At 46.0% G+C, this 10,929-nt stretch overlaps 1 protein-coding gene across 1 annotated transcript; it reads left to right on the plus strand.

The window, feature by feature from the left end:
- Positions 1-8,334: 8,334 nt before the first annotated feature.
- On the plus strand, positions 8,335-8,691 carry LOC104388154 (feather beta keratin-like). Its single transcript, XM_009996979.1, has one exon. It carries the CDS (start codon positions 8,335-8,337, stop codon positions 8,689-8,691), a length of 357 nt encoding a protein of 118 aa, XP_009995281.1.
- The last annotated feature ends 2,238 nt before the right edge of the window (positions 8,692-10,929 follow it).

Raw genomic sequence — 10,929 nt, forward strand, 5'->3', positions numbered from 1 at the left:
TAGGGAAGGAAGGATTTCTAGACACACACTTTGAAGTGTGACTTTTTGTTTAACTTTTAACTTAAAATCCACAGGCTGGTCAGAAGAATCAGAGGCAATTCATGAGTGTTAGGTAGGAGTAGGTGGTTTGTAACCTTTTAGGGTCTGTCTGGGGGAATAAAATAAATCAGAGATGTGTCTGACACATGACATAGGCCTGGAGCAGCTCCACTTGCAGACCTTGAGCTGCCACAGAGAGGAACAAGGACAACTGTATCAAAATGTGCATCTAAGTACTATTTCACCAGAGATTTCCTGGATGGCTAAAGATTATGCAGTGGGAAATACTATTTACATCTCCAAAGTGGTTCAGCTGCACTGAGTAAATCGAAGGGAGAGTCAGTGACTTCAGTCCTGCCCTCCCCTGAGCTGCAGGTTTGTGGGCTGGCAGGAGATAAACCAGTTAACCCTTCAAAAACCCTCCATGTTCTCTGCTTACTTTCTTGATCTCAGTGTGTTTCCCTCTTTCATTGATTTCATCAAACTGTTTGAAGGAAACGTAGGCTAGAAAAGTAACAGTGAAGAACAAAACCAAACCAGAATTGTCACAAGGCAGGAAGCTGACGAAGATGCAGGTTTCAAATTGTCTGCTTTGCTCTTTCATTGCTGGCTTCATCCTGAAGTGATTTCTTGCTCTTTTAAGTGATCCTTGTGGGCTTCGTGTGGGCCTCTCCAATGAAGACAGGATGAGGGGAAATGTAGATTAGACATTAGGAGGAAATTCTTCACTATGAGGGTGGTGAAGAACTGGAACAGGTTGCCCAGGGATTGTGGAAGGTGTGGAAACTTCATCCCTGAAGGTGCTCAAAGGCAGGTTGGATGGGGCTTGGAGCAACCTGGGCTGGTGGGAGGTGTCCCTGCCCATGCAGGGGGTTGGATCTAGATGATCTTTAAGGTCCCTTCCAACCCAAACCATTCTATGATCACCTGTGAGTGGGCCCTGGTGCTTCATGATTTCATAGATGCTTCACATCTACGAGTGATGTTTGGCTGCATCAGGAGCGTCTCCTTTGCCCTTCTGTAAAATTGTAGGGCTGGCTATTTTTCCTTCCTTGTTTGTTGTTGTGGGTTTTTTTTGTTTGTTTGTTTCTTATTCTTCCTCATGGAGACAGGTTTTCTACCTTCTCCCTGGCCCGACAGGCCTGGCCTTGCTGCCGAAAGCAAAAACCACCCCAAAATTCTAACTGTAACCGCGGCAGGAACAGGCACACCTGGATTTTCCTTTCCCAGCTCTGAATCAGCAACACTTAGCCCTGATGTCTCAATTATCTTTCCTGTAACACCCAGAGAGACCACAAGAGAAGTTGTGGGAACACCCCAGGTTTTAAAGCAGGAGTTGCATCCTGGGCTGGGGCTGCGGGAACCGCCCCGGGGGCTCCGGACAGACCCAGACCCGTGTCCCACTTCACCTGGGCTTTGTCACCCAGCACAGGGACACGTGTGACCCAGGACACCGCCCTGGGTGCAGCAGGAGTTTTGGGAGGTGGAGGAAACAGCACCCGTGGGATGGGATGCAGAGGAAATGGCTGGTGTGAGGAAGCTCTGAGAGAGCTGGGGCTGTTTAGTCTGGAGAAAAAGAGGCTGAGGGGAGACCTGATTGATCTCTACAACTGCCTCAGAGGAGGGTGTGGAGAGGCAGGTGCTGGTTTCTTCTTGAGGAAGCAGCCTCAAGATTCACCAGGGGAGTTAGGCTGGATATTAGGAAAAATTTCTTCACAGAAAAAGGTTGTCAGGCCCTGGCTGCCCAGGGCAGGGGTGGAGTCACCATCCCTCTATGAATGTCACCATGGAGGTGTTTAAAAGTCATGTAGATGTGGTGCTGAGGGGCACAATTTAGCAGTGGACTTGGTAGAGCTGGATTAGTGGTCAGACTTGGTGATCTTTAAGATCTTTTCCACTCAACACAATTCTGTGATTCCATGGTCTGTGCAGAGTACTGCTCTCAGCCTGCTTGGGGCTCCAAGGCCGTGGTGAGTCCTGACCCCTCCAAACAAGGCTGCAGCCTGGGATTTTTGTCTTGCTGAGCACAGAAGCACTGAGGTCAGGGAAGCCCAGCTATGCCAGGAGTTTGTGCAGTTTTCTTGTGGAAAACTGAGCATTTACAAGGTTGCACAAGTCAGACACTCAGAGACTTCAACAGTCCTTGTGGGTGAGGAACTGCACAAGTCAGACAGAGACTTCAACAGTCCTTGTGGGTGAGGAAGAAGTCAGTCATGCTCACCAGGCTTATGGCTCTGGGTGTTTTTACTTACTGTTCAAGGAAAAACACCTCTGGGATCTTGTTGTGTCAAGGAGTGACTAGTGATCCTTTTGCTGTGCACTGAATCCTGAAGTTTGCCCCAGTCTTCCAGGCTCCCCTTCTTTATTTTTTGTTGTTTGTTTGTTTGTTTGTTTTTTTAGTAGCTGTGCCTGACCCTCCTTTCTTCCCTTTCCAGTGTCTTTCTGCAAGATGCTGGGAGAAATGACATGGTGGCCTGGACAAAACTGTTTCCAGGAGGGCTAGGGAGGATTCCACAGATGGATTTTCACCATCAGAATGCAGGAAATAGAAGGTTAAAGTCAAGTTCATAATGTATGTGCCCACATCAGATTTTCTTTCAAGTCTCAAGGCTATCAAACACAGCAAAAATACAGCACTTGAGTACCTGTGAAGCATTTAGGATTTATATCAAGGTCTGGGATTTCCTTTTGACACTTGAATTAATGCCAGAGATTAGTCATCAATTAGTATTTTAGCATCAGTGGGCTACAGTTTTAGAAACCATACAAATAAAGGCTGAAAACATGCAATTGTGATGCAGAAAGGGTTTTATTGGAACAGAAAAATGGGATCTGTCAGATTATAGCAACACTGCGGGGAACAACAGCAAAGTGAAAAGGGGTTGAGCACAAATCTGATGCAAATGGGAAATGCATTGTCTGGGTTGTTCCTCAGGATGGATGAGAATGTCCAGCTCCTGAGGACTCTCATTGCTTCTCTGGAAACCGTGTCACCCTTCTCAGTCCCCAGCTGGGACTTCCTTCTGGTCCCTGCTGGGTCCTGCTCCCCAGGGAATCCCCGGGGGGCTCAGCAGGGCCCACAGCTCCCACCACGGTACGTGCTGTACCTGCGGGAATAGCAGGGGTAGGAGAACCTGCCAGCCAGGGAGCTGCTGGAGCCAAAGCAGCTCTGGGCAGAGGTCCCATAGGCAGTGACACAGGGCTGGTTGCAGGCGCTGGCGTAGGGCTGGGGACAGGTCACCTCGCAGGGGGAGCAGCTGCTCCACTTGCACAGCTGCCTGTAGGAAGACATCTCTGGGGCTGGAGCTGAGCCTGGAACACACGTGGTGGGAGAGCACAGGTCAAGGGGGGACAAGGAGGGCTCCTCTGCAAAGGGGAGTCCTCGTTCATTCAAACCAGTGGCCATGAAGGAACATTCCCACGGGTCACTGCTTCAAATGAAAGGTGAGAAGGACAAACTGCACTTTACACTGTTTCCTCCATTTCTTGTTACTCTGTTTCACATTTGAAGATAATTTTTACAACAGTCCTTACACAAATTTCCCAGCAGCAAATGGGACTGACACGAACTCAAACCCTCCCCTGTCCCACAAAAAACAGGACTTACTTGGTTCAAGAGCAGAAGAGAAGTGAAGGTCGAACAGAAGTGGTTTGAAGGCTCTGGGCTGAGGGTGCTTTTATACAGGTTCTTGTGGGAAGTGACCCATTCTCCTCCTTATATCTACTCATTGTCCTTCAAATACCCTCTTTTGCATGTGTCACTCAATCGAGGAAATTGTTTTGATGTAAGAAACTCCACCTCAGATGGTTTTATACCCACATCACAGACCTCAGGGTTCTTGCATGTCAAGCTGAGGGGCAAGTTTCTGCCTTTGTTATAACTGCTGACTTGATTATAGAGGGAGATATGAATCTGAAAATGAATTTTTCAGGGCATGTTGCAGTTAAATAACCTAACCAATACCTTGTGGCCGTATATTGGTGTCTGCTTCTTTGTCATACTGTTAAAAATACTAAGAGCTGGTGCTTGAGGTTTCAGACCTTTTTCCAAAGCCATGGTAGTATGTTTGGTACTTCTATATTGTTATATTATTAGTTCAATATAACTTTATTGGCTTTTTTTCAAGCACTTAATCTACAGAGAGAGAAAATCTGAGGTTTGGAAGCAGTAACTGTAAATCCTTTTTAATTTCAGGGTCCACTTTCAGTATGGGACTGTTAGTTACAAATCAGGAAATGCTTTTGCAATGCCGAGGGCTGAGCCTGCAAAACAGGGTATTAGATTGTACCCTGTTTAATGACAGAACTTAATTTTACAGATGAGTCATGGAAATTCATACCCAGCTCTCAGTTAATGGGACTGGGCTCAGGACGAAGGCAGAAACATTTTTGTGATGATCAGCCTGGACTTAGGGAATGCCCATCACTCTTCCTAAAGATTTCATACTCCAACATGCATTGTTTATTGTGTTTGGAAACAGAAGTGCAGAAAGCATATGAATAAATCACAGCAGCCTGGGTTAGGCACCTTGTCTTTGGCCAATCATTCTTCTGGAGTGAGACATGCCAATCTGTCAGTTGTGTTTCTGGGTACTGGTTCCACAACCTAAATTTCCTGTAAATGAGCTTTTCTGTGTTGTGCAGACAGGAGTTTTTCTTTCCATTATGTCTTGGAGATGTGTATTTAGGTTGTCAGTGCCCTGGAGCTGGAGAACTTCCTAATGGGTTTCTTACAGTTCTCCAAACAATGGTCCTTGAGTCACTGTCACAGAGAACAGGAGATGAAAGAGTGAGGCCTTGGTGTGCTGAGTGCTCCTCCCAGCTTTCCCCCTGAACCAACAAGTGTGGCTGAGTGGATTATTTAGGCTAAGTCTTTTAATAATCCCATCAAGATATCAACAATAAAAGTTACCCAATTCATTTGGGTGTTGTACAAATGAGAGCTTGTGTAGAACACATTAAAAAAAATAAGGATTTTGCCTTCTCTTGACACATGAAAAGATTAAGGTTGAGAAATAAGGATGGGAGTCTTAAAATGAGCAGCAGCTGATCTGGCATGATCACAAAAGAAATGTCATTTCCAGGGAAGTGATTAAAAAGGACTGAGAACATGTGCAGTCTGAGGAAGATGATGATTATTGGGTGATGATGAAGAAGAGAATGATTCAGAAGTGCCAGGAACCATCTGGTCATTGATTTCCTTTTAGAAGAGCAACTCCTAACTCAGGGGACCTCTGCCTAGTCTAGACCTGCCCTCCTAAGGATGCTGACCCCACAAGGCTGGTCCTAGAATCCAGAAAATATAGGTTTTTATTTTCCATACCCCACTGCTCTTCCACTTTTCCATGCTTCCTCTGGCAGCAGGAGCTGCTGAATGTTCCTCAGACCTTCAGGTGTGAGGACAGCATGGGTATGTAGTGTCTTAAAGACCTGCAGCTGGTCACTTTTCCCTGTCATTCCCATAGGGTAGTGTCCACCTTGCAAACACAGAAAGAAACTGTAGCTGCCCTGGTTGTAGACATCCTTCAACATCCCTCATTGTTCTATCACCTTTGAGAGTACAACCAACAATAAGTGTTGGATCAGCAACCTTGACTATCATCCATCTGCCTTTTAAAGGACTTCATAGCAGAGGTTGTTCACTGGAATAAGGAGGTGTTGCCAGACTTGGAGGGTCCAGTGTGAAGACCTCCCACTACTGCCTTCCAGGTCTGGCAGATCCTGGGGGTTTGGGATTTTGTCCAGGGAACTTCTTTAAACTGATCTCACTGCATACTTTGGGTGCACACCACAGCCAGATTTTCATCTTATTTCTTCTGCCTCCGACTTCACCTTTTCCCTCTTGCAGTTTTGTGCTATATTAAGTATTTCTCCCAGCAGGTACAAGGCTGCTCTGAGCCAGCCTCTGTGACACCCACGTGAAACGGAGAATCACAACTGAGGATTTCTAGATGAGATGATTAAGACAGAGGCCAAACAATTTACCAAACACCTCTTGGCAATTAAATGAGCCTCTGGGAGGAGATCTCGGGCATGTCTTGTACTTGTTAGTGTTATTATTTATAATTATAATTCTATTCTCTCTTAGCTTATGTAGATGAGGTTGGCGCCCAGATACCATGAAAACAGAGAGCTCAGACAGTTGCTGCTGTCAGGAGCCAATCAACGAAACCAATTAGTTGTAAGGATGGTGAAAGGAGGCATTATTGTCCCTGCTGGAGGGAACCTCCTGCTCCAGTGAGCACAGAGGGTGGGTTGTCCTCTCCTCAATGCACAAAGGACCACGAGAGCATCTAAAAACCTCTCCCCAAATTCTTGGCAAAGGTTGCCCTGGAAATCTGCTCCAGACCACTGTGTCATAACATCTTTACCTTGCTTTGGATCTAGACTTGGTGTTATTTTCTATTTTTCATGTTGTAGTTTCTCTAGTAGGTTCAGAAACAACACCAGGGTGATGATAATTATAATAAATAGGAATGAAAACAGCATTTCCATCTGTCCTGGCTTCATCCTGACTCAAACCAGGACACCAATTATGGTTGTCTGATTCCTTAAATCATAGGGAGGGAACCATCATGTGGAATCTAATCCAGGTCTCCAATTACTTAACACTCCAAGCAATATTTTTGACATGTAAATCATTTAACTCCATCAAATTTAAACATAGGTGCACGAGGACCCCAGAATTTCACCCCTCACTTTGATCTGGTACATCAGGTGAGGAGCTGGGTTCCCTTTTCCAGCAGTAAGAGTAGGGATAAAAGGGAGCAGGATGGTGTCTTGCCAAGGCTGGTATGAAGGTCTCCATGTTTCATAGAGTCATGGAATGGTTTGGGTTGAAGGGACCTTAAAGATGATCTAGTTCCAACCCCCTGCATGGGCAGGGACACCTCCCACCAGCCCAGGCTGCTCCAAGCCCCATCCCACCTGCCTTTGACCACTTCCAGGGAGGGGACATGTTTCATCTCACTTTGCAACTAACATGTTTGAAAACCTTCCCAGCAAGCATGACTAAATCAATCCTTTTAAAAACAACAAAAAGGTCTGTTTTGTCTGATCAGCAATCCTCTCTTTTACTGCTCTGAGCTGTGTGTCCTGAAGCCTGGACAAGAGGAAGAAGGAAATGGATTTCTGTAATGAGTAGAAAGAAACTCAGGGTGAAGACTGTCCTGATTCTGAGATGAAAGGTTTCCGTAGGCTGCAACCTGGATGAAACACCATTCAACTGATAATTGCCCAACAGCAAACAATCTGCAAAGATCCCTCCACCCCTTGACATGACAAATGCAGGAAAGTTTGTTTTGTAACTAGGAAGGGCTGCATGCCCCAAGGGTGGCTCAGACCCTGGAGCTGAGCTGAGGGAACCCTATAAAAGACCTTGGAGGACAGAGCTCCTCAAACCATTCTTCTTGGCTTGTCCTTGGTGGTGAACTGAGTAAGTCTGACTTCAGTTAAATCTATCCTATGAGTTTAAAAGCTACTTTAATAAGAGTTCTAATATACTTATATCTGAGCACATAATATATCTTTGCCTGTTACTGGGATAATGTTATTTTCATTTAAAAATGCTTCTTTCAGCTTGGCAGCTTTGGGTTTGATATGGAGAGCATGGAGCTTTAAGAGCTCCTTGCAGTTTTCAGAAAAAGAGTGCTTATTGGTTTTATCTGAGCCTGGGAGAGCTTTGCAAATGAACACAATGGTTTTAGGAACAGCTTTTAAAAAATACTGCTAGATTAATCCTCACCTTTTGGTGAAGATTAAAATGAAGCTTTGCTGGCTTCTAAGAGGTGACCTCATCTTCATTATTTCTGCACATGAATTGCAACCACACTCCATACTTAGCTATAGAAGAGTAACTTTCTGAATATTGTGCTGTGAAACAGACTCAGAGGAACTAGAGCAAAAAGCAGTTTGTCTTCCTCACCTCTAACTTTAAGCAAGATTACCTGTGGTGCTCACCCTCTCAGTGTGTTCCTCCAAGTAAGTCCTGTTCTTTGTGGGGCAGGGGAGGGTTTGAGTTCGTGTCAGTCCCATTTGCTGCTAGGAAATTTGTGTAAGGAGTGTTGTAAAAATTATCTTATAACATGAAACAGAGTAACAAGAAATGGAGGAAACAGTGTAAAGTGCAGTTTGTCCTTCTCACCTTTCATTTGAAGCAGTGACCCGTGGGAATGTTCCTTCATGGCCACTGGTTTGAATGAACGAGGACTCCCCTTTGCAGAGGAGCCCTCCTTGTCCCCCCTTGACCTGTGCTCTCCCACCACGTGTGTTCCAGGCTCAGCTCCAGCCCCAGAGATGTCTTCCTACAGGCAGCTGTGCAAGTGGAGCAGCTGCTCCCCCTGCGAGGTGACCTGTCCCCAGCCCTACGCCAGCGCCTGCAACCAGCCCTGTGTCACCTCCTGCGGGGACTCCCGGGCCGTGGTCTACCCACCCCCCGTGGCCATCACCTTCCCGGGCCCCATCCTCAGCACCTGCCCTCAGGAGAGCTTTGTGGGCAGCTCAGCCCCCCTGGCCATGGGCAGCTCCTCTGCCTATGGTAGCTCTGCCCAGAGCTGCTTTGGCTCCAGCAGCTCCCTGGCTGGCAGGTTCTCCTACCCCTGCTATTCCCGCAGGTACAGCACGTACCGTGGTGGGAGCTGTGGGCCCTGCTGAGCCCCCCGGGGATTCCCTGGGGAGCAGGACCCAGCAGGGACCAGAAGGAAGTCCCAGCTGGGGACTGAGCAGAAGGACATGGCTTCCAGAAGGGCAGTGTTGGGTTGTAGTGGGTTCCTTGGGATCTGGAGGTGCTCAGCCACTCTGAGAAGCCCAGACACTGGATTTCCCTCGGTGCTGGATTAGGTTCCTACTAATCAGATCCCAGCTCCATGTTTGAGGGGTTGTTTACTTGAGAAAGATAGACCTCAGTTTAAATTCTAGTGGTTTATAGAAGAGTTAACATCAGTGCTAGTTAGATCCTGTAGATTCTGGCCTTTCATTGTAATGTTTTGTGACTTGGAAGGTACAGTGGAAAAACTTTCCCAAAGCTCCAGTTTGATTCTGGAAGCTGCCCTGGTTGGGATTTAAAAACCCAACAAGTACAGGCAGGTGAAAACTGAATTTGATTCTCAAGAGCTGCAAACCAACCAAGACAGAAGATCATCTTACAAACTGCAGCCCCCAAAGAAGACAACCACATCCATCCCCAGCAAGCCCTGCATGTATATTCTGTGCTCTCTGGATCATTATGTTCTGCTGCCATGAAGTCCTTGTCCTGTTTTAATTAAAGTTTACATTGCATCACAACATTTGCCTTCTGGTTTCCTTTTCACCTCAGCTTAAAATCGTTGGACAATGATGCTAAAAAAATTCTTCACTTGAAACTCAGGCTCTTCTGGGGGTGTCCTGGGTGTTGTGTGCCTTGCCCATTTAGCCTCCAGAGGTGGACAACCCTACAACCTTTTCTTAAGGTTCAGTGGTGAAGGGGGTGGGAGTGTTGGATCAGAGGTTCTATTGGTCCTCCCACGAGCTCACAAATGGAAAGAGTTGCCCTCAGTATCTTCACTGCTTTTCAAAAGGACATTTGCTGCTTAAAGTCTTCTGCTAGTTGTAAATGCGAGTACTAGAAATAGTTTTCCAGGTCTATCCTGGAAAAGCCTGGGCTTCAGCTTCTGCATGGGCTTTGTGCCATGGGTATGGATCTACCAGGACTTTCTCTGGCTCTGTCTCCATTTGCTTAAACTAAAGGGCCAAATTTCCTATTTCCAGAGTGACTGAGTAATCATAACTGGAATAAAACTGCCTTTTGGTGACAGCTGGAACCCTGCTGCATCATCTAGAGAAGTTATAGGAAGGCCCAGAAGGAAGGAAAGTCCTTCAGTAAAACAGAGGTGGGTGGAAAACTGAGGTGGAACAAACACCAGGTCAGTGCTGTGCAATGTGGCTTTTAATGGGCATGAGAAACAAAGCTGACAGTTGCAATAACACAGGAGATAAAGACACTTCAGAACCATTTATCCCAAAGTTTGTGATCTCAAGCCATGCATTTGGTACAACAATTTCTGCTTTCCCTATCACAGCTCCAAAATTTGAGTTATAATGTCCTACATTTACCCCTTTGCAATATACCCATTTGAAAGCAGACACACTAAGGCAAAGGAGGCTTCTGTTCCTCTGGTGCTGATGGAAGGCCACAAAATGATGTCCAAATTCCTACAGGACATTAAACTGGACATTATTTAACCTCTAGGGTATTGAGGACATGTTCATTCTTGCACAGATGTTCTTTTGGTAACTGAACATCCAGCCAGGAACAGCACAAGACACCTCAAGTGTCAAAAGGAAAATATTCTTATAGGTTGACTGGTGGTATTTTTCTAATCAATAGCTCCAAGGTGAAGTTTTAGGGCAATTAAAATGTGCAGCTAATCTAAATGGAGAGAAAATAAGAGTTATGAAAAGGAAAAGAGTGGTTATAAACATTCTGAGCTGCTCAGCTTTAATATTCCTCTAAGAAAAATGGCTTTGACTCTTTGCTGTAACATTTTAAAGTCAAGCATTTGTTTTCCAGATAGATTTTTTTTTAAATTTCCTTCTTCCTTGAAAAATCGTTTTCCTCCTTCATTTTTTTTCCCCCCTCCTGTGTTTTCCACACCCTGGTTGCTCTTTGCAGTGCAGGACTTAGCATGGCCCACAGCTTGCTCGGCTGTAGGTCCTGTACTGGCGGTAGGAGTATGATGGGCTATAACTTCCCCTTCCCAGGGAGGAGTATCCCAAATTGTAAGACCTACTGTAGCTGGACCCAACCCCATAACCATTCGAGCCTCCAAAAAGGATGGAGCCCCTCAAGCCAGCACCATTTCCATAGCCTCCATAACCAAGACAGCCCCCAGAACCAAATGAACGGCCAACACC

This window comes from Chaetura pelagica, unplaced genomic scaffold, assembly GCF_000747805.2.
Source record: "Chaetura pelagica isolate M959 unplaced genomic scaffold, ChaPel_1.0 scaffold584, whole genome shotgun sequence".
Classification (NCBI taxonomy): Eukaryota; Metazoa; Chordata; class Aves; order Apodiformes; family Apodidae; genus Chaetura; species Chaetura pelagica.